Genomic DNA, 23,275 nt, shown 5'->3' with positions numbered 1-23,275 from the left:
AAAAAAAATCTAAGATTCCATGATCTCATCCAGTGTTCTTAAGAATTGAGGACCATGAGGCACAGGGTAAACCTTCAGTCTGGCAGTCAGTCTAATACCTCTTCTCTCCCATACTTTCTTTTGGAACTTTCCAAATACTGAGCTAGCTTTGGCAATGCAAGTGTCAACCTTATTGTCAATGTGGAACTCCTTGGGAAGAACACTGCCAAGGTAAGTGAACTTGTCCATGGTCCACAAAACTTCTCCATTTGCTGTAATCAATGGTTCCACGGGTGGATTGTGTGGTGCTGGCTGATGGAGCATCTGTGTTTTCTTGATGTTAATGGTTAGACCAAAATGAGCCCAAGCAAAGAGAATTGATCCATACTTTGGACTGTCTCAGCTTCAGAGGCTGCATTGAGTGGACACATCATCTGCAAACCAACATTCTCTCCACTTTGGTCTTATCTTGCAGCCTTTTCAAGTTAAAGCTAGTGCCGGCAGTGCAGTAGCTGACCTTGATGCCATCTGCATCCTCAGTGAAGGCATTTGATATTATGACTAAGAACATCATGCTAAAAAGTATGGAAGCAAGGATATATCCGTGTTTTACTCCACTGGTGAATGGGAACTCTTGAGATTTTTGTGCACTATCCAGAATCCAGACATCCATGCTGTCATGGAATTGACATATAATATTGATGAACTTTTTCAGGCAATGAAATTTTGACATAATTTTCCATAAACCCTTGCAGCTGACAATACCAAAGACCTTTGTCAGATCTACAAATGTTGCATACTAGACCTCTGTTCTGTTCCTAGCATTTTTTTAACTGATGAGGAAACTAAATCAAATAGGATGAAGTGACTTGCCTAGGGTCATATAGCTAGTAAGTGTCTGAGGACAGGTTTGAACTCAATTCTTTGAGTCCAGATCTGGCACTCCAGCCTCTGAGCCACTTTCAGCTTAATAAGATAATTTTTCATCATTATTTCTTATTAGTGAGGTGTAGGGATTGGACCAGTCATAGGATCATAGGCAACTGAGATGAAGAAACTGGGTTTCAGAGCACTTAAATGATTTGTCCAAGGTCATATGACCTCTAGGAGCACTTCTAACTCTTGCTCTATGATCCATTATATTTATGCTTTGGAAAGAAATTCCATACCAAGTATCTTCCTGACAAGTCGTTAATGGCTTTTTTCAATGTTATTTTCAAGTGTTTTCAAACATCACTAAATGTATTTTAAAATAATTTCAACTAGTTTGCTGAGTAGACTATCCATTCCCCTTTACTCCCTTTGCTGAGTCAATTCTCCCCTGCTCTATAGGAAGAACCTGTTTAAACCATGTTGAGAGCATAATTCCAAGTTCATATAAATTTGTGAGATTTAATTCTAGTTTGCCTGTTGATTTAATTGTACTCCATATATAAGAACATTGCCTTCTAGACTCCTGAATATTCCCTCCTTTAAAATTCTATTCTTTTCTTTCTAAATATCAATATAGGGTCAACCTTTTTTTTTTAAATTCCCTTTTCAAGAAGACATGAGGATTATAGCAGTATGCATCTGTAATTGATACATTTTCCAATATTGACTTTTTTGCTACTATTTTTCATCATTAAATATCATTACTTAATGGTTGATGTCTAGGTTATAACTGAGAGGGGGCAGTTAGGGGTCTTAGGAAAAGGGGATAGTTAGAAGAATGCCAAATAAACTTTACCAGATGTGCCTCTCCATGTCGTATGACTGCTACTCTCTCCCTCCCCCATAGCTTTTTCAAAAGACAAATACCCCAAATCATCCTCTTGGAGACAAGTTTCATCTGTTTCCCACCCACTTTGAAAGATATGCTCCAATCTATTCAAAAATTTTCATTTAAGCAAGGATGATGTGCCTATTGGAAACCCATCTGAATCCATTTTCCAAACAGGAACACACTAATGACAGCAGAACAGCTCCTAGAAGATAATTTTTTCCCTTGCTTTTGGAAAACCAGATGCTGATTTTAATCAGAGAAATATTGCCATTATTTATATAGCCCCTGTCAGGGGTTAATGGAGCCCCTGTCTACACTATGGTTCTTTCAATAGCTTCCACCATGACCACATTTTCTCTGTACACTTTTGTATGTTAAAATGCATGCCATATACAGTTCTGATTTTTAGAATAAATATTTGCCTTTGGGGCAGCCAAAGACCACTTTCTTTATGATGGGAAAACAGCCTCATTGAAATGATGAGATCTGCTGAAGGTGCCAGGCATTCATGTGATGTATCCAAAAGCTCAGCAACAGAATCAGTCAAACAACCTTTGGAAGGGCATTGAAGATACCTTTAAAAGTTCATAGACTATAAGTCCCTTGAGAGTCAGAACACTATTATTATCACAATGCTTGACGGGCACAAAAGGTATAATTCTTGGTGAAACCTAGTTGTGGAATAGAAGATGGAGAAAGTAGAATCCCTGTTCACAGGGTGATGGAATCTCAAATTTAAGACCAAAATGACCCAGAGAGATCATTAGATCCATCTCCCTCATTTTACAGATGTGAAAATTGAGATCGGGGAAGTTAAATATCGTAAGATCCATAGAAGCTAGTTAAATTAAAGCAATGCTTCATCTTGTAAACTTAAAACTTTCATTTGAATAATAAAGTTTTATCAATTGTGTATAAAATTGTATTTTATCAATTTTGTATAAAAATTAAGTATAGTTGTAGCCTCAGATAAAATATAAAAAAATATGATAAAACATTCCTGCTAAGGAAGAAAATGTGGTGGCTAATAGTTTATTGCAGAAGAAGATTAACTTTTTTTTCTTCTTGGCCTCAGAGAACAAAACCAGAAACAATGGTTGGAAGTACACAGACCACTTTAAAGCTGAGCTTCACTGATAAAAGAAACTAAACAATTTCATAATGAACAAAGGTGTCCCTAAGTGCGAAGGGCTGCCTTGGGAAAGAGCGGATTCTACTGCCTTGAGGGCCTTGAGGTTGGATGGGCATCTGACAAGTTGACCACCAACTCTAAAATTATTTTCAGTTTCATTTCCCAAATCCACATTAATTTTGCAAAACATAATAGGAGAATAGCTTATAAATTACTTTGCTTTTCATTTTTGGTTCATGAATATTATAGCAGGATCAAATTGAGGGTTATTCCATTTCCATTCTATCCTTCCCGCAACCATGGTAGATAGATGTATGCATTGGGGGAAAATTATTTTAAAAAATCTTCTACCTGCTATGTATATTTTCTTCCAGAAAATGCTTTCTTATCCATCAGTAATCAATCCAGCTAATTATGAAGCAGCGAAAATGATGGTAGAAAACAAAGCTTTGTTCAGACGACTAGCTGAGAAGTCTCTCTACGTCAACCAAGGCTTAGAAGGTAAAAAAAAATACATACAAATATATATATATATATATATATATATATATATTTGTATGTATTATTTGGACACATTGTTTATTATCATTAGAGGGAAATATTTAGTAAATATTTGTTGATGGTGGGAAGCAATGTGACTGTGATTTTAAGTCCTGGACTGGAAAGATAGCATTCCTCTACATGAATGGTGGCAACATCATTTTGAGCTTGGTCTTGCTGTCAATAATTCATTCAGTTAACAAGTATTTCTTACACCCTTAGTTTTCGACACTATGCTAAGTGCTGGGGATGCAAAGAAAGGCCAAAAATATATTTCTACTTATATTTTGATTGGGAAGACAACATAAAAAAATGTCTCCATAGAAGATATATTCTCAGAAGGAAGACACTAGAAAGTATGGGCAGAAGTGTGGTGAGAGTCAGGTTTCTTGCAGATGATGGGATGGACCTGAGTTTTGAGAGACTTCAAGGAAGCAAAGAGCCTGAAAGGTTAAAAGAATCATTTCTTATAAGGCAGTAGAGATTGTCCAAACATAGGGGCACAGGTTTGTTAAGAGACTCAGAAATATCAATTGCTCCAGTTTCACTTGAATGTTCCACTCATGTCATACTCTCATGGATGTGGACATTCTCTCCAGCGGTGTTGATTACATTCCCTGCCATCCTAGGTTCATCTTGTTTGGGTCTTCCCATTGGACGTCAAGTGAATATTGGTTGAATGACTAAAAGTATTTCAACCAGAGGACTCTGGCTCAGACTGCATTGGCACTAGGAGTCTATGAGTTGCTATCTAGTTCTGAGGAGTAATGATTCTGATCTCTTATCTCACTAACTTTACATGTCTCCAGGACAGGGCTTGACCTGTCCATATCTTGCTTTGAGAGAAAGAAAATGTCCATTGTGGGGAAATAAGTTTCCTTGTAAAATATGCTTCAATGGGTCCAGAAAGGTTGAACAGTCACATTTCAAAGATGATGGTAATAATCCTATCCATAGCCTAGCAGAGACAGGCTTTAGTGTAGTTCAGTGTAATTCATCTTTCATGTGCAGGAATGGAACTAGGGGGTGAAGAAAAGGAAAACAAAAAATGAAATGATCTTTCAAAGAATCATTTGAGTAACTCCTTTGTACTATAGTAGAAAGACCTGTGTTCAACCCTTCCTAACTGTGGATACTAGCACAACTATTATCCTCTCTGGGTCTTGATTTACTTATCTTTATAAATGAGGGGTTTGGGTTAGGTAATTTATATGGTTTCTTTGAGTTCTGCAACTTGATGACTTCTATCTGTGGCTGTGGCTAGACTATGTTGTGGTTTCTGTGATAAAACTCCCCTTTTCTGATGTGAAATACAGACTACAGGAAATATAAAATTGGTGGGGAAAATAAAAGATCCTACTCTATTGGTGGGTATTTTTTGTTTTCTGACTGGAGAATCTGGAGATTTTTCATTTTTCTGTGACTTGACTGGATATCTATGGAGAGCTGAACCATCTCCAGATGTTACCTTCACTCCTGGAAAGCACCTTTCCCAGATCAAATAATTCTCCTGGAATGTTGACAGATTCCATGAAAACTATGTCCAGGGAGGCTGACTCAGGACATAGGCTTCTCTAACAGATGGCCTTCTAGATCTGGGGTAGTCAACATTATGACTGTGGCAATAAAACTCTTTCTGAGTTTTTATCCCCTCAAAGTAGTTTTAGCAAGAGAATGATGGGAACGTCTTAGGGAGCTGGGAAGAGTCTGATAGATAAGCTGTGCTTTCCTTTGAAAAACAAATTTTGTAATTTCTCAGGTTATATTTATAGATAAGATGGAGCTATATGGGCTAGATGATAGTGAGATTTTGACAGATTTCAGACTTGTTAAATAACTAGCCCCAAAGAGAGCGTGTGCACATTTGTCTGAATATTACCCCCACATCCATATAAATATATTAGAAGAAGAGATAAAGAGAATGAGAGACTATAAAATATGAGTGGGCATAAGAAAGACCAGAGATGGGTGATGAAAAGCTAGTTTGACTAGATTGGAAAATGTGGAAATGGGTATAATGAATGTGAAAGACGGATGAAAGAAGGGCTTTTCCAGGGTATTCTTTCAGCATCATCTATTCTCTGTTTGAAAGCCATCAATAAAACAGATTTTTCTGAAAAGTAGTCAATAGGATTTCCAAGTCGATTACATTTGGTTTTAATCAGTGACTTGAATAGAGATGGAACGCTCATTAATTTTTCAGGCCAACCAAACAGGAAGGACTCCATAAGTGACAGAAACAGGAATTAAAACTACCTCCCTAGGCCTGAATTCAGGGCCCAAACCAACAGGATGAAATCTAAATAGCATTCAATATAGTATTAAAAGGTCCCTTTGGACTCAAAAAAAAAAATAGAATGCCTAAGCATACAAGATGGCAGACATGTAGTTTGGTAGTCATTCATATGAGAAAGATCTCAATATTTAACTTGAATAGTGTGACTTTGAAGAGTGGCTAATGAAATCTTAGGTTGAATTAATGGTGCTTTCCTGATCACAGGAAAGAATTATTCAATGACACTGTACCCATCTAGAGGATGGATTTTGCCCCAGTTCACACATTTTAAATGGAGATCACTCAAAGGAGGATAAAAAAGATAAGAAGGGATAAAATGTCATCTGACAGCTCTGTTTGGGAGAGGAAGAGGTAGAACAGGCTTTTATTAAATGTCTTACCATGTTTCCATGGGTTGATGGTCTTAGAAATGTTCTCTTGTTTGATAGAATTCCACAAGAAATGATGGGAAAACCTGGAGAAAAAAAATGACATGATAGCTATATTCAGCAATTTAAAACATATCACCTTGGAGAGATTCCACCCCCCCCCCAGGATCTAGGTAGCTAGATCCCCAGGAAACTAAAGTAGGACTGATAAGGGAGATTCCACAAAAAGCTGAGAAAACCCAAACCCATTACCACTCCCAGTAATGGAATGTCTTGACTGAGGAGGGATGAGCTTTTTGACACTGAAAGCATCTTAGCAGCATTGAGTTGACCATTTATTAGAGCTGCTATGAACCAGATACAAAATGTAGTTTGGATCAGTTGATGCCCAAAGTATTTTTCCCTGGATACAGATGGTATTCTCCATCACAGATACCCTCAAATTGTCCCTGATTATTGCACTGATGGAATGAGCAAGTCCATTAATGTTGCTGTTCAACCCCATGGTGTTGTTCTGGTTCTGCTCATCTCACTCAGCATCAGTTCATGCAAATCCCTCCAGGCTTCTCTGAATTCCCATCCCTCCTGGTATCTTAAGTTCTATGGATCTCTGCACTTACCATAGGGCTGGTACTTAATCATTACTTGATGACTTGACTTTCTATTTAATCAGGGCTATCTTAAAAGATCCAGTTGGTTATTTCACTCAATTTCATCTGATGAGGATTTACAAAGCACCTACTGTGTGCCAGGCTAAATCCTGGGGATGCAAAGATAAACATTAAACAGTCCCTGCCCTCAAGAAACTTATATTCCATTGAGAAGGCATAATGTTCAAGAAGAAGTGACTATTCATAGAGAAGGTCTAACATTCATGTGGTATCCTGGGAAGAGTATTGGATTTGAAATCTAAAGGATACTGTTCAAGTCCTGGTTTTCATTTCTTCAAATACGATAAAAATCACTTAAGCTCTGGATACCTCAGTTTCCTTAGCTATAAAAAAAAGTCAGTTAGGTTAGATGACCTTGAAGTCTTCTTCCATCTCTACATCCCTAATAGAACCAAAGAAGTTCCATTCAATTAGTAAGTGCTGTAGATTCAGAAGATACCACCCCCCTTCATTTCTGTTTCATCCATCATCAACTTACTGCCTGGGGATGGCCTCATTTTAAGAAGGTTCCATGACAACATGTTGTGAAGGGATTTTAGTTAAGAAGAATCTATCTTCCATTTTGAAATCTTTTTAGGAAAATGTTTATCACTTTTCTATGTTGCACAATTATCTCAAGGCGTGACACTAGGAAAATTTCAAGAAGTCATTGTGTGAAGGACTGGTGATACCATTTTTCCTTTGATCTGGTATCTTCCAAGAGTTTTTGTGGACATAAAGAAATTATTTATAATCAGTTTTAAAGACTTGCCTGGACAGACCCTGTTGATAATTACAGTGTTGACAGAGGCCTTTGTAAAAAAGAATGAAAGAGATATTATGAAAACATTAAAGAGATTATAAAAATTAATAACATTGCTTAATGTCAAAAGCTGATAGCAATAGGAACACAACCCATTCTCGTTATGGATAGGATTATGCTGGGCTAGGTGCAATCAGACACTTGGAAGAGGACTATCTAAACTACCTAAACTCAGAACTCCTGAGATCTTATAGGACACCAGATATTCTCTGTGGTTTTTCCCTTTTTGATCATAGCTCTTTGGTGGGATCAAAAATAAAATTTTGGTGGGATCAATAGCTCAAGAAGAGATTTGTCAACTGGTCAGAGTTGCCATTTAAGCCATAGTTCAAAATATTTCAGGCTAAGAGGAAGAAAAATAAATTATAAGAGATAGCAAGATTACATAATAAGATACCATGCTTTTTTTCAATTAAAGGTAATAGTCTTTTGTTCTTTGTTCAAACTCCACGGTCCTTTCTCTGGATACAGATGGTATTCTCCATCACAGATACCCCCAAATTGTCCCTGATTGTTGCACTGATGGAATGAGCAAGTGCATCAAGGTTGATCTTTAACCCCATGGTGTTTTTCTGGTTCTGCTCATCTCGCTCAGCATCAGTTCATGCAAATCCCTCCAGACTTCTCTGAATTCCCATCCCTCCTGGTTTCTAATAAAACAATAGTGTTCCATAACATACATATACCACAGTTTGTTCAGCCATTCCCCAAGTGATAGACATTCAGTCAATTTCCAATTCTTTGCTACCACAAATAGAACTGCTAGGAATATTTTCATTCATGATGTTTTTACCCTTTTTCATGAGCTTTTCAGGATGTAGACCCAGTAGTGGTATTGCTGGACCAAAGGGGCTGCACACTTTTATTGCCCTTTGGGTGTAATTCCAAATTCAAGCAGCAGATTTAAACCCAGATCTGATCTCCTTTAGAGTCAGTGCCTTTTCTGTCTCTTCTGTCTCTGCTTTCTTTCAAGACCCATTTCTAGCAACACCAGCTAGAGAAAACTTTCTCGGTCCCCCATAATGGCTGGTGACTTAAGTTGTTGATCATCTACGACCTCACTTGGAGTTTTCTTGGCAACGATCCTGGATTGGTTTGCCATTTCCTTCTCCAATTCATTTTACAGATGCAAAAACTGAGATAGAGAAGGTTAAGTGATTTACTCAGGGTCACCTAGCTAGCAAGTATCTAAGCTTAGATTTGATCTTGGGTCTTCCTGACTGACAATCCATCCACTAGCACCTCCTAGCTGCAAGTCATGACTTACTATGATCCCCTAAACCCCTCGTATTTCATATTTATCTATGTGGTGATACATTTTGTCTGACCTTGACCATCAACTCTTTGAATTTAGAAAATGTGTGTATCCTCCAGGCCCTTAATAAATGCTGATTGGTTGGTAAGAAAACTCTTCCTTTGTAGATTGTAATGACTCTCTACACCTAGAAACTGAACACCTATACCTAGCATCAAGTTCCCCATGGCAGTGACCCTATGTATCTATTCAACCTCATTCAACTTAAGTTGAAAAGATGGAAATACATGTCTGATGTAAAGAAAATGTGTCCCAAGGTGAAATGGGGGTTCTTGAGAGGCAAGGGATTCCATCTCCTGATTGGAGCTCTTGGACCAATGATGAGATATTTTCCCCCAAAATTTGATCCAATATAAAACATATCTCTATGGTTTTTATTGAGGAAGTTGACCATGTCCGCGATCAAATCCACCTCTAAATTGGAATTCTGTTGCTGACCCAGCCCCGGCTTCAGCCTTCTTGTCAGCACCAGGGGGAGCAGCACTTCATCTGTATGTGTCTCTGTCAGCTTCACCCTGTGTAAGCCAGGCTGGTCACTCACCCTCCAGACCTTAAGGCTTTGTCCTTCCTGTCTTAGGTCTACCTATGCAAAGAGTGGCAGGCACAATCTCAGGGGACAGGTAAAGGTAATCCCAGAGGTACTAAATGTCCTCATTGCTGAGATACCAATAGAAATGCTTCCTTATGAACTCTTCCTTAACATAGCCATGAGACTTTAGTGACTATGTGACCTTCATGACATGGAGATTGGGCACATTCTTGTCTGCCAGTTCAGGATGCTTTGGCATGTGGACATCCTTCTTGGCTACCATTACTCCCTCCTTAAAGAGGAGTTTATAGATGGCAATTCAGTTCTCCTTGGGCATCAACATCTCTGCGGTGGAGATGAGTGCTGCTCTACATGGAGCCCAGGATAGAAAGGTAGATGACTAGATCTTTTAAAACCATGGCTGGATCACCTCTTGCCTAGGAGATTGTAATGGGTGATAGGAGCCTTTTTCCAGAAATGGGTTAGGATCAGATAGGTGACCTTTGAAATTCCTTCCAACTCTAGATAATCGGATAGGATATTAGAATTTTCCATGACCCAAATTTCCATTCCTCACCCTTTCTCAAAGATACCATAACCCTTGACCAATGCCACTATTTCCCAGACCTCTTCTCTGCCTGGTCCTCCCTCTATGTATTTAAAATCTGCTCAGTCTTCAGCTGTGTAGTTGAAGTCGCATGGAAAGAAGTCAGTGAAGCAGTCAGGAGGGAGCAGACCAGGACATGAACTAAGGTGATACTGATGGGGATGTTGAAAAAGGGATGGACATAAGCCATCAGGATGGGACAACTTACTGGACATATGGGATGTAGGAGAAGGAGAAGTTGAGGATGACCCTGAGGGAACAAAACTGGGTGACTGGGAAGATGGAAGTGCTCTGGAGAGAAATTTGGGAGGAAGGGCCAATTGAAGGGAGAGATAGTGGAACAAGATCTGTTGTCTAGATCACCTTTCCTCCAGACCTGTTCCTCCAGTTGGGATCACCAGGATGGGAGGCTCAGATTCAGAGCCCAACCTCAAGAAATAGCATTCACAGGCATGAGTTATGTGAAGCCAATGGGTGATCATACTAGAAGAGAAGGGGCAGAGGCTTTCCCAGTAGTGTCTGATCATTTTCGGTTGTAAGACCATGGGTAAAATTCAAGTTATAACTGAACTGAGGGACAGTTGAACTTCAATGTGGGGAGGTTGCAAGCTTGCCCAACAGAAGAAGCAGTCTATGGGGGCAGCCAGGTGGTGCAGTGGATAGAGCACAAGCCCTGGAGTCAGAAGGACCTGAATTCAAATATGACCACAGATACTTGATACTTACTTAGCTGTGTGACCTTGAGCAAATCACTTAACCCTATTACCTACCTCACAAAAACAAACAAACAAATAAATGAACAAAAAAAAGATGGGATCTAGGTGGGGGAGCATTCCAGGATGAGGGACAGTGTGATACTACATGAAACTAAATATGCAACTAAGTATTTCTGGGATAATGGAATAAGTAGAGCACTTTACAAACTTTTAGGTGGGTGCGGTGGATAGAACACCTGCCCCTAGAGTCAGGAGGACCTGAGTTCAAATCCGGCCTCAGACTCTTAATAATTAATTACCTAGCTGTGTGGCCTTGGGCAAGCCACTCAACCCCATTGCCTTGCAAAAGCCTAAGAAAAACCCCCTTTAGGTGCCATATAAATTATAATTATCCCCATCGCCATCAGCAGCCTCATCCAAGTGGCTGATCATTGTCTTCCTGAGAGCAGTGCACAGGCCTCACTTTAGAGATCCCAATGTCATGAACTGAGAGTTGGTCTGAACTCAAGAAGGTGTAGATTCAAGTCTCACACCTTTTTCCTTCCCTTGCTTCATTGACCCCATGAGTGGAACAGCAGATTTGTGATTCAGTCCTTCATTGAATCATGATCTCACAAATATGTCTATGTTGAAACTCATCATAGACTATCAAACAAATTCTCATTCTCCTTGATTCTTGGGGGAGGGTGAGAGGCAGGGAATGAAGTTCCCTCCTCTAATGCAGATTTAGCCAACATTCTGCAATTGAGAGCTGATGAGAGGTAAAAGGACCATATGAATCAGAGGAGAGACTCAAACCAGATCTCGCTGTACAAATGTAATATCCAAACCACGCTATCCCTCATTCTTGTCTGTAACCTCTCATTGAGCTTCCACAGAAGCTTTATTCAAGATGACCAAAGGCCTTTATTTAGGTCTCTTTTTCCAAAGATGTTGGGGATTTACTATTATATAGATTTAAGATATTCTTTCCCCATTCATATGCTTGTAATACATTCAAATGGCCTGGAGGTATCTTCTCCATTGACTAATTGTTGGACCAAAATTTCCCTTTTCCTTTCAGAGGACTATGAAGACAGCACTACGGTCACTTCCAAGTCAGGAAGAGAAATGCCTGGTCCATCTAAAAAGTAACCATTGTTGTTGTTGCTATCATGGTATTTATAAAGAAAGTGAGATGATGTAGTTAGAGACCAGGTCTCAAAGCCAAAGAGCCAAGTTCAAGTCCTGTAACTGACATCTTGGCTCCGTGACCTTGGACAGATCACCTCACCTCACCTCACCTCTCATTATTCCAACATCATTGTCAGAAATCACCTGTAGACAAGGTGACTTCTGTTGATGGCTATTGGCTGAGAAAAACAACAAAAAAAGATAGTAGGATTTATAGTTATTTCCTAAAAGCACAGATGAATTTCATTATTCTCTTATGGACAAATTAAATTTTTTATTTTGTTAAGAATGATTTCTGTTCTCATGTTTTACAATGAATGATGATTCCCTAGCCCCAAGACTAGAGAAGGGAACTGAACCCTTTTAATTGCTCTAATGTCTGTCAATCAGACAACAGCAATTTTTAAATGTCTGCTGGGTCAGGTACTTATGCTCAGTTATGGGGATACAAAGAGAAGCAAAAGAGCATTATCTTTGTTCTCAAGAACTCCCAGTCTAATGGAGAGACAGTGTGCAAACAATTATATACATACAATAGATATGATAAATTGTGGAGGAGGTACTAGCCATAAGGAAGATTAGGAAATGCTCCTTGTAGAAGGTGGGATGTAAGCTGAGATCTGAAGGAAGCCAAGAGGTGGAGATGAAGAGGATGAGGCCTCTAGACATGGTGGACTTGTCCAATGTCCCACATAGAACAAATGAGAGATTTATGACCAGAAGCCAGATCTTCCTACTTTGGACCCAGGGTTCTTGCCAGTATCTCTGTTTGAGCATCCTCAGAAATGTGATCAACTCTACTGACCCTAAAATGTCTAATTTACTTTTGTCCTCTTCCTGTACCACTCCCACCCCACAAATGTAAGCTCCTTGATGGCAGGGCATAATTTTCCATTTTTGTTTTTGAACCCCCTGGGTCAAGCATTACTTTGGGGACACAGTAGACACCTTAAACACTTGTCTGAAATATTTGCATAACCACAGGGTCGGAAGGGTCAAATGAAATAAGCTGTGGAAAGAGCTTAGAGAACCACATTGTCAGTATTGTTCATTGAATCACAAGTCTGCTGATCCACTCATGGGGCCCAACATTGCCACAGAGTGACTCCACTTCAGACTGCCGTGCCATTCTTCAGATTGTTTAAGACAACTTCTGTCATACCTCTTCCCCTTAGGTCCAAAGCAGTAAAAAGTCTAGTTGGGGTGAGCATTATTTTGATGCTAAATCACCAGTTAATATTCCTAGACCCTATTGTTGATGTCTGACTCTCTGTCTCTGTCTCTTTTTTCTTTTTCTCTTTGCCTCTCTGTCTCTCCCTCCCTCTTTGCCTATTTCCCAGAAGACCTTGTTTCAAGTCACCCTCTAACACCTAACTGGCTATGTCATCCAGGACAAAGAATTTCATTTCTTGGGGCTTTGGGAAACCTTCCAAGCCTCCTATATTGCAGAGATGGAGCCATCTCCATCAGGCCAGAGATATTCTTTATCTAGAAATTCCTTGGACAAATGAAACCCCAAGGTAATCCTATGGAAAGAAGGCTCACAGGCAGTTGAAGTTGAACTGAAAGTCACACTTATAGAAATACTAGTTGGATCCAAGGGTTCTGGAGAGATCATCAGAAACAAAGAGCAGAGAATAAAGAGAGCCGAAGACAAGGGTGCTGGGTTATACCTAAAGCTGTCTTCCTTGTCCATCATGTTAACATGGTGACTTTCTAAATGACCTTGCCAAAATCTAGGTATGCTATTCACTTCCTTTCACTTGATCTAGCAGACTAGTACTATTGTCCAAAGGGATTTGTTCCTAATAAACTCCTACTTACTCCCAGTGGTCATTCCCTTCCTATATAAGTACTCACAAATCATCACTTAATAGTATTCTCTATCCTTTTTCAGGAATAAAAGTCAAACCTACCAGTCTTATAACCTCAATAATGCTTCTCTTTCATCTTGTGAAAACCAGATTGACCTTTGAGTAGCTCCAGGCTTTTGACAAATCTTTTCTCCATGGCTTTTTCAAAGAACACCGACAGAGGATGGGCAATCAAAGCTGGCACTTTTTCATGATCCTAGGATATCTTTATATATCTGATGTCTTGACAAAGGGAGGAGAAAACAAAACACAGTCCCCAAAGACTACTAACACTTTCATCTGATCTGTCAGGTTAAGCTGAAATCAAAGTCTTCAGATCTCTGAAGCTCTTGCTATTCATTGTTATAACAAACTGCACATTTGCCATGACTTTTCCCTTTGCCAATAGCTTTGTTTTCAGGGTGGCATTTTTTCCTACTTTTTAAGAGTATAGTGGGTTTCCCCAACATTTTCTGTTCTTTTCCACCTTTTTTTCTCACTTACCCAACCTACTTACTTAATTGGTTTTGATCAGAATTGAACAGGTTTCTGTCTATGCCAAAGTCAATAAGTTATTGCCCTGAGCTGTAATCTGAAAAGATTTTGGTCAAAATCTAACTGCTTTTCTTGCCTTTCCATTTTCAGGATTGGTTAGACACAAGATAGCTTTGAGCTAAAAGGATGAGTTGAGATTGGTTGTGGGACTGAGGAAGAGCTGTCCTATGAGCAGTTGGAAGTGTTTGTCTAGAGAATAGTAAAGAGATAAGGTTTTAGGATTCATCTCCATTCATCATCATTATTGAAATCATGAGAGGGAGCAAGACTGCCAACAGAGAAAATAGAGACAGAAGAGGAAAGGGACAAAACACTTGACCTTGAAGAACATTGACTTCTGTCAGCAAAGGGAAGAAGAGAAGCAATAGTCAGAGAAAGCAAAGAGAACGAGGAGGTTATATAGTTGTCTCAGAAACCAAGGAAAAATAAGGGAACAAGAAGGAAAGAGTGCTCAACAGTGTCACATGCTTTAGAGAATCATGAAGTCTCAAATCTTGCTTAGGAGTTGAATTTTCTATGCAGGATCTTCAAAGCGAGCTGGTTCCACTCTACCTGGTAGCACTCTGTCTGAATTTCCTGTAACTCCTCACCAGAAACCATTACTCCAGTGTGGTCATCTCTCGATTTGTCTTGATTCTTTCCTCTCCACCCCTGTCCCTTCCACATATCAAGTCCAATCCCACTTAGTAATAAGGATGAAGATGATGATGATGGAGGAAAGTGTTACTTCAGTGAATTGATGTGGACATTCCTCCCAGTTTAAAATTCATCCAAACTTCCTCATCTTGTTCAACAAAGTTCCGCCCCCCCCATCATAGTACAGTAAGGTGTCTTAGTGAACAGGGTGCAGGACTGGACTCAGGAAGTCCTGCCTTAGCCACAAATTCCCTGTATGACTCTGACCAAGTCACTTACTCTCTTTCAGCTTCAGTTTCCTCATAAGTGGAGATAATCAGCATCTACCTCCCTCCAGCTACATTCCCTTGTGCTAGGAATGTGATAAGCACTGAATAAAAATCCAAGATTGGTTGAAATAACAACTCAAGGTGTATTTCTTCATATTCCAAGTTCCCATAAGATGAGTGCATACTTCAATTAGAGAAAAAGAGTTAGACTTAGCATCTTACATTATTTTCATGAATCACTTTCAGAAATACATTTGTAAATGTCTTTTTAAAGAAAAAAAATCTCTTTAAAAGTATTGCTTTGTATATACTATGCATTCTTCTAAGTTCTACCTTTCAAGAGGAAACTTTTAATAGTTCAGAAAAAAGAAACTGAAGCCAGATAGTTTGAAATTGAACAGGACAGACCCCCGGGGATAGAGTCACTCATGGGTTGCTTTTAAAGAGACAAAAAACAATGGAGCTCATTGTACCTGGAAATCACCACACACACACACACACACACACACACACACACACACACACAGAAATAATCTCTTTTTCTCCTTTTCTCCATCTTTCCAACTCTGTCTTTGTTTCAGTCTCTTTATGTCTCAGTTTCCCCTCTGTCTCTTTGGCTCTGTTTCTGTCTTTCATTTTCTCTGTCTTTATATATATAAATATATATATATATATATATATATATATATACATATATACATATATATATAATTTATGTTATTTTATATTAATATGTATTATTAATATATTTTTAGATATAAATATATCTATCTAGATGAATAATTTTCATGAGATGGTGTGTTGACAGATCATTTTTAGCAGCTACATGAACGAAAATCTCAAACTTTTTCTTGTGGGAGACAGAATGCTGCTTCCATTTCAGGACTCACATTGCCAATTGCAACAAACACTTTTGCTGGTCAAATCTTATAGTTATGAGTACAATTGGTTCATAAGAAACTCCTCCCACATTATTTTTTTAAAATATTTCATTTTATTATTTTCTGATTACATGCAAAGATAATTTTCAACATTCATTTTTTTTTGTTTTGGGTTCCAGTTGTCTAACTGCCTCCCTTGCCTCCCCACAACAGCAACTGATTTGATTTAGGTTATTCATGTACAATCATGTTTAACATATTTCCATATCGGTCATGTTGTGAAAAAAGAATCAGAATTAAAAACAACTTTTAAAAAGTGAAAATAGTATATTTGGTTTGTACTCTGATTCCACAGTTTTTTCTTTGGATGTGGATGCTCCTTCCATATTATGGCAGCTCCAACATTAAAGATAAATCTGGTTTGGTAAGTTTTCAGTCCCCACTTAAATGTGATGATAAGAGTGAAGATGCTTTTGTAGAATCCCAGTTTTAAAGAAATTACTTTATTCTTTTAGGAAGGATTAGAGACAGTTCACATTTAGTGCTAACAAAAATTCCTTCTGACCTTTCAATGCAAATGAGGAAATCACAGGATTTGATAGTCAGAAGGCACTTAAGTAGCCATGAAATCCAGCCCACAGAGGAGCTTTTATTAGAATAAACCCGAAAAGAGCCATTCAGTCCTTGATTGAAAGAAATAAATTTCAGTCCAACTTACCCTGATGCACCACCAGTTGTTACTATTCAGCTCAAGAATGTGGCTCCCTATTGCCTTCAGTATCAAGTACAACCTCCTCAGCTTGATAATGAATGTATTTCACACTATTCTACCTCTTTTCAGTCTTAGTTCATATTACTCATAGTCCATGAGGAAGGGCCCTACCCTACCATTAGAATATCTGGTTTTCAAATTCCATCTCTCATACATACCTTGCACCAGTCACACACCTTTAGTCCTCAGTTACCTCATCTGTAAATTGAGAGAGTTGTTGGAGATAGCCTCAGAGATCCCTTCCATTCCTGGAGCTGCAATCCTTCATGAGTACTGTGTTCTGAAGCAATTGAACATCATCTTATAGCTTATAGTTCAAAAAGGCATTTCACACAAACAGTCTCTCATTGCTACCATGTAGATTATTCATGACCAACCCATGCCCAGCCTTCAGAATCCTCCTCTTTGGTCAAGGTTCAACTGAGTGTTATTGCTTCTCTATTGCTTTGACTGGTGCCCCCAAAAGGGGGTTGCTTCTGTATTCTCTTGCCTCTTGCCTCTCTGGAGTCAAACTAGTCTTCCTGCTATTCTAAATCTCAGTGCTTTCCCACAAGCTTTTCCTTTCTGTTGGTATATGCTCCCTTCTCATCTCTGCCTCATAGCCTTCAAGGCTCAGCATAATGGTCACCATTAACCCCTGACCTATCCCAATCACCCCTCTCCCCACTTCGCAATTCAGCTGCTGGTGCCTCCCCTTCCATGAATAATTTTATTTACTTAGCTGTACATACATGTTGTCTCCCCAATAGAATAGCAACTCCCTGAGGGTGTAGACTGTTTCATTTTTTTCAAAACCTTCATCTTCCTGGCTCAGTCTACTGCAAATTCTCCAAGTCACACTCCCTTGGTCTCTTATTATCTTAGAGTGAAGTTCTGTGTGGTTTTCTGATGAATTCAGGTTCTGGGGCCTCTGTGTGCTGAACAAGTATGAAATTTCACATTCATAAGTTGATTGTTATCTGAATTAACTTCTGTTTTTTCTTTTCAGAACTCTGAAACAAATTTCCTTTGATGAATACTACAAGACGTGGTCTGAAATTGCAACATCACAGACAGCCAACTGTTTGAAAATTCCTGGTACAGTGATCTCACTTATCCTGTGTCCTTTGTGGAGTGGGGAGGGTGGACGAAATTTCCAACTTTCACTCTTTCATTTGACTTTTCCCGTTATCTAGGACATAATTGGTGTTCTTGCTTAAACCCGTTAGCTCACTCTTATTCCACAAGGGTTTTCTTGAGTGCTATGCTATGATCTGAAAGGAGGGTCTATAAGAGAGAAAACATAGTCGGCCACCTTGGGAAACTTGCATTCTGGCATTCAAAACTCCCCAACACTTCCCTTACCCAAAGAGGACCAAAAGTTTTTACGATATAAATAACTACCTTCATTTGAAGGAAAGTAGGTATAGGAAAAATCAAAATACAGAAAAAGACAAAAGAAAATTTGTGAAATATTTAAAAAGCTGCTACTACATACCAATGACTGTGTTGGGTGCTACAACTTCCATTTTACTGGAGGGTATAGATGAATTCACAATAAGGTAGAGTGTACCAGAGCATGAAATAATCACTCAAAAAGGGTTAACTCATTCACTACCTGCTCTCTACCAGGGACTGTGATAGGTGATGAGGATAGAAAGGCAGAAATGAAATAGTCCCTACCCTTAGGGGGCCTTAAAGGAAACCATGGATGTCAGTGGGCAGAGATAAAAGCTGGCCAGGCTCCAACTAAAAGATACACGGATCCTGGGCAACACCATTTTGAGGAGTCCTGCCCACTGTCTTCCATGAAGATTAGGAAGCAAGAGCAGGTGAACAAACATTTGTTGAACATCCATTCTAGGTGAACCAGGATGCTAGGAGGCACCACACCTGGAAAATTAGGCAACTTTCCAGCTCTCCATTTTTTAAAGGGTAAAAAAAAATGTTCATTCAAAAAAAGTTCATTCTTTCCTTAAAAGCTCTCTGATGATCTAAGACAGCCAACACACCTACATTCAAATGTTCTCTCCAAGCTGCATTCCAAAGTCAAACATGAATCTTTTTATTTCCCCCAACTATCAATCATCCTATCATTACAATATAGCTCCTCTCTAAGATTTCCCATCATGGAGGAGGTAAAACCCTCCAATGGATGGGCATTGGATGAATTTGTCAGTGATCATGGATTTGCATTGCTTGCCTTCCAGAATTTTCACATATGAAGACTGTAAAACAGGCCAAATATTTCTATTTCTCCCAGGAATGTGGGGCTTCTTATTTAGAAGGAAAACATCCTTCTTTACACACATACAAACACACACACACACACACACACACACACACACACACACACACACACAAACACACTCTTCAGTTCTTACACCTCCCCAAATCATACCTCCATATTATTCTGATTTGCCAGAGGGTGATGACCCACATCCCTAGTTTCACCCTCTCCTTGAATTTGAGGCACTCTGGAAGCCCCCTTCACCCCTATTGGAGATACCCTTGTCATTTTTCAGTCATTTCTCCTGATAAATAAGTGTGGATGCCACTTGTGTTACCATCACTAATGTGTTGCAGCTTGCTTACATTCACCTCACAACTCTGCCCTTTAGGGTCACCTACAATCATCTAGGAGAAGCTTTTCCCAACGTCCCTTTATTCTAGTGCATTTCCTCTATTAATCATCTCCAATTTGTCCCTCTGGGCTGTTGCCGGTCATCTTGACTTATGTCTCGCCATGGGACTCCGATGACTCTGGAAGAAAGAGTGAGGCTGATGATTTCATGCAGTTCTGCCTTACTTAAATGCAATTCACTTGCAAGTCAAGAAATTGGGTATCATAGACCCTCTTCAAGAATGAAGGGCAATCAACATTAACAATTTGTCCCATATTTGGCTTGATTGAATATGGTAGTTTGCGTATTATTTTCTCCATTAGACTGGGAGCTCCTTGAGGGAAGAGGTGTCTTTTGCCTTTCTCTGTATCTCCAAGACTTGGGTACTGCCTATCACATAATAGGTGTTTAATAAAGGCTTAATGATTGGCTAATTTTTCAAATATTTTGAAATGTTGTGATTCAGAGACATGAAATCACTGAAAGAAAACTGACATTAAAAAGATAGGGTTTTGGTTCAGGGTTAAGTTTGAGATCCTTGAAAAAGGAATGTAATTTCCTAAGTGTAATCTAGACTTCTTATCTTCCTAATAATTTCCAGACCTTGCTCACTCTTGATGGAGAGTGTCTGCCCAAGCTATATGTATTTTTTTTTTTGCTTTTTGCAAGGGAATGGGGTTAAGTGACTTGCTCAACATCACACAGCAAGGTAATTAGATTTGAGGTCAAATTTGAACTCAGTTCTTCTGACTTCAGGGCTGGTGCTCTATCCACTGTGTGACCTAGCTGCCCCCCAAGCTGTTTGTATTGATGGAGTTACTCAGTGGGTATGGATTAAACCATATTTCATATTCTGGGAAACTTGTATTTTTCATCCACTTGATTTTCCTCATATATATGAAAAACTTTGAATAGTTATGTAATCTCTTTCAAATAGTGATAGATCTCATTTAGGATTCTGGGATTTGGTGCCATTAATACATTTTCAATCCAGAACTTCTTGGGGACTTTGTCTTTCATAGGAAATATACTTTCCATTTGAACTCTGCTTTAAACATTCTACAGGACATTTACAAACCTTTTGATGAGTACAAATTTCCCTAAATACTGATGAACACATAATCATCAAAGGTTATTCTCATAAAAAATTTCTGGTGATGAGAAAATTAATGTATGGACTAGTCGTTGATCTCCAAAATCATCTCTGATGTCTCCTTACTTTCCTTTTGTTGGTAGTAGTATTCTTCAAGATTGTTTGATTTATTCATATTCCTCCTCTCTTCTTTTTGATACTTAAAGAATGACTGTCAAGGTCCTCAAAATTTTGGGGGGCCAGAATAGTTTTGCTTTTCAGATCCTTGACCTGGTATAATTTCTCCCCTCACTTTGGCTTCCTTACTTTCATTTCCACTCATGTAGTGGAAATGTATGGGGTGGGGAGAGACAGAGACAGAGACAGACAGAGAGACAAAGACAGACAGAGACAGAGACAGAGACAGACAGACAGACAGAGACAGAGGCACAGAGAGAGAGAAGGAGGGAAGAGGGGAAGACACAGAGACACACACAGAGACAGAGAGAAATAGAACAGGGAGAGACAGAGGAGAGAAGGTAATTTTACAAGGAAGGGATATAACTTAGTAATATAGATGGAAATGATGGTCAAAGATAGTTGAGTGAATAAGATTATCAAGGAAGAGTCAGTAGAGACAGAAGAGGGTTAAGGAGAAAACTCAATGTATTTAGCCCTAAGTTATTCAACTTCTCTATCAATATACTAGATGGCAACCCTGAGAAATTACTGCTGCCATTTTAATCATTTCCTGAGCTAGAGGACTTGGACAATCACTCCATGACCCTCTTTGCTTTGGGGTGGGGGGTCCCCTAGTAGCCATACTGTTCTTCAAGGACTCAATTTTCTCTTTGCAGTCACCTCACCCCTCCTCTCTTCATGAGTGCACTGCTTCCTTTTCGCCCCTAAAAAGAAAAATGTTTTGTCTTTTCTTGTTCCAAAATTGGGGTTATTATCAGCTCAATAATTTTTAATGCTAGAAGAATTTGGGTTTCAGATTCTTAAGTCACTCTCATAACATGGTTATAACCAGTCACTCCACATTGTCTAAATGGTGCCCTGCTCTTCTCTCCTCCCCTCCTCCATCCAGTCACCCTCACATCTGGACCAAATATTTAGATTAGCGTGTATGCCCTTTTCTTTTCATCTAAGTACATGAACATTAAACAAACTCCATCAGACCACATACTTTCTGTTGACCAGTAGACTATTTTGTTCATAGATATCTCTACTCCACATTACAGGTAAGGTACACCTGGCTCCTTTGTCTAATCATTAGAAAGGTGCCAAGGTACTTTAGGTGGAAACGGCCACCACATCAATCTGGATCCCTCCAGCCAGCTCTTCCTGGCTGTCTTGGGAGGCTCTTCTCTACTTCTGATACCTCCCTTCATTGTCCATTTTGCCTTCTTTTTAAGTGCTTCTTCCTAAAAGTCCCCATAACCTTCAAGTTTAAGGAAAGGGTTTGAATTGGGCATGTGAATCACCATCCCCTTGGATATAAGGTCTCTTCTGAAAGTCTTTCCACCTTTTCCATGAATGTGCTCAGAGGTCAATTATTTAAGCAATTTGGTGGGACAATAAATTGGGTGGAAAAAGACAAAATAGATCAGGAGATCTTAAAGATTTTGGTGTTAAGAATCCTTTTATTGGTTTTTGTAGGGCAATGGGGTTAAGTGACTTGCCCAAAGTCACACAGCCAGGTAAATTAAGCATCTGAGGTCACATTTGAACTCAAGTCCTCCTGACTCCAGGGCCGGTGCTCTATCCACTGCACCACCTAGCTGCCCCCTATGAACCCTTTGAAATGTCTGCTAAAGGGGCACTGATAGAGCACTAGTCCTGCAGTCAGGAGGACCTGAGCCCAAATCCGACCTCAGACACTTAATAATTACCTGACTGTGTGACCTCAGGCAAATCACCCATGTTGCCTTGCAAAAACCAAAAAGAAGAAAGAAAAAAAGAAAGTCTGTTAAACCCACTGACTTCTTTATCAGAATAATAGTTAAGTGTATAAAACAGAATATATAGTATTACCAAATAAATCAATTATGTTGAAATAAAGATGTAATTTTCCCCATCCAAGTTCACAGACACCTGAAATTTATTCACAGACTTCTTGGAGGGATAAGAACACATGCATTTAGGTAATGAGGGAATTTCAAAGGGCGTTTATTCCCACACACCCCTTTGGCATAAATCAAGACAACATCTGCCTTTCTTCAGTCTTAGGGCAACATCTTTAGCATTCTCCATGCTATTTCAAAGATCACAGAGGATGGCGCAGCCAACATACCTGCCAGTTCTTCCAGTAACATACTGGTTTTCTTACATTCTCTCTCACTCCATCCCCACACTCTTTGAGTCAGTAATGCTGGCTTATTTGCTCATCTCTCTATTGGGCTTTTGCATTGATCATCTCTCATTCCTGAAGTCCACTCTCTCCTCACCTGCACCCTTGGAATCCCTGGTTTCCTTCAAAACTTAGTTCAAATATTTCATTCTGTGGGAGGAGTAGAGGTTGACCCCTTCATGGCAAGCTTGAGGATGTGAGAAGATGGTGGTACATTTGACAGTTAATGAGAAATCTAGGAAGAGGAGAGGGTTTGAGGGAAAGATAACGAATTACACTTTTTGGACCTGGAGATCAAGAGAGGGGAGAGGGCTGGACAAATATATTTGAGAATCAGGCACAGAGTTTTGCCCCAATAAGGAGGAGGAGGACCACTTGCTTCTTGTAA

The 23,275-nt window shown here is 39.3% G+C and overlaps 1 protein-coding gene and 1 pseudogene across 2 annotated transcripts in view; one reads left to right on the top strand and one right to left on the bottom strand.

The window, feature by feature from the left end:
* UBE2U (ubiquitin conjugating enzyme E2 U) overlaps nucleotides 1-23,275 on the top strand; it is a 72,593-nt gene that overhangs the window by 8,310 nt on the left and 41,008 nt on the right. For both annotated transcript variants that reach the window (XM_074220311.1, XM_074220310.1), the window contains 3 exons: nucleotides 3,251-3,377; nucleotides 11,784-11,850; nucleotides 17,848-17,936. In XM_074220311.1, the coding sequence (XP_074076412.1) occupies nucleotides 3,251-3,377; nucleotides 11,784-11,850; nucleotides 17,848-17,936 (283 nt within the window). The remainder of the gene's footprint in view (nucleotides 1-3,250; nucleotides 3,378-11,783; nucleotides 11,851-17,847; nucleotides 17,937-23,275) is intronic.
* Nucleotides 9,243-9,740, bottom strand: LOC141510926 (small ribosomal subunit protein eS10-like; annotated as a pseudogene).

Source organism: Macrotis lagotis, chromosome 2 (assembly GCF_037893015.1).
Source record: "Macrotis lagotis isolate mMagLag1 chromosome 2, bilby.v1.9.chrom.fasta, whole genome shotgun sequence".
Lineage (NCBI taxonomy): Eukaryota > Metazoa > Chordata > Mammalia > Peramelemorphia > Peramelidae > Macrotis > Macrotis lagotis.
This window is presented reverse-complemented; position numbering and strand designations above follow the sequence as displayed.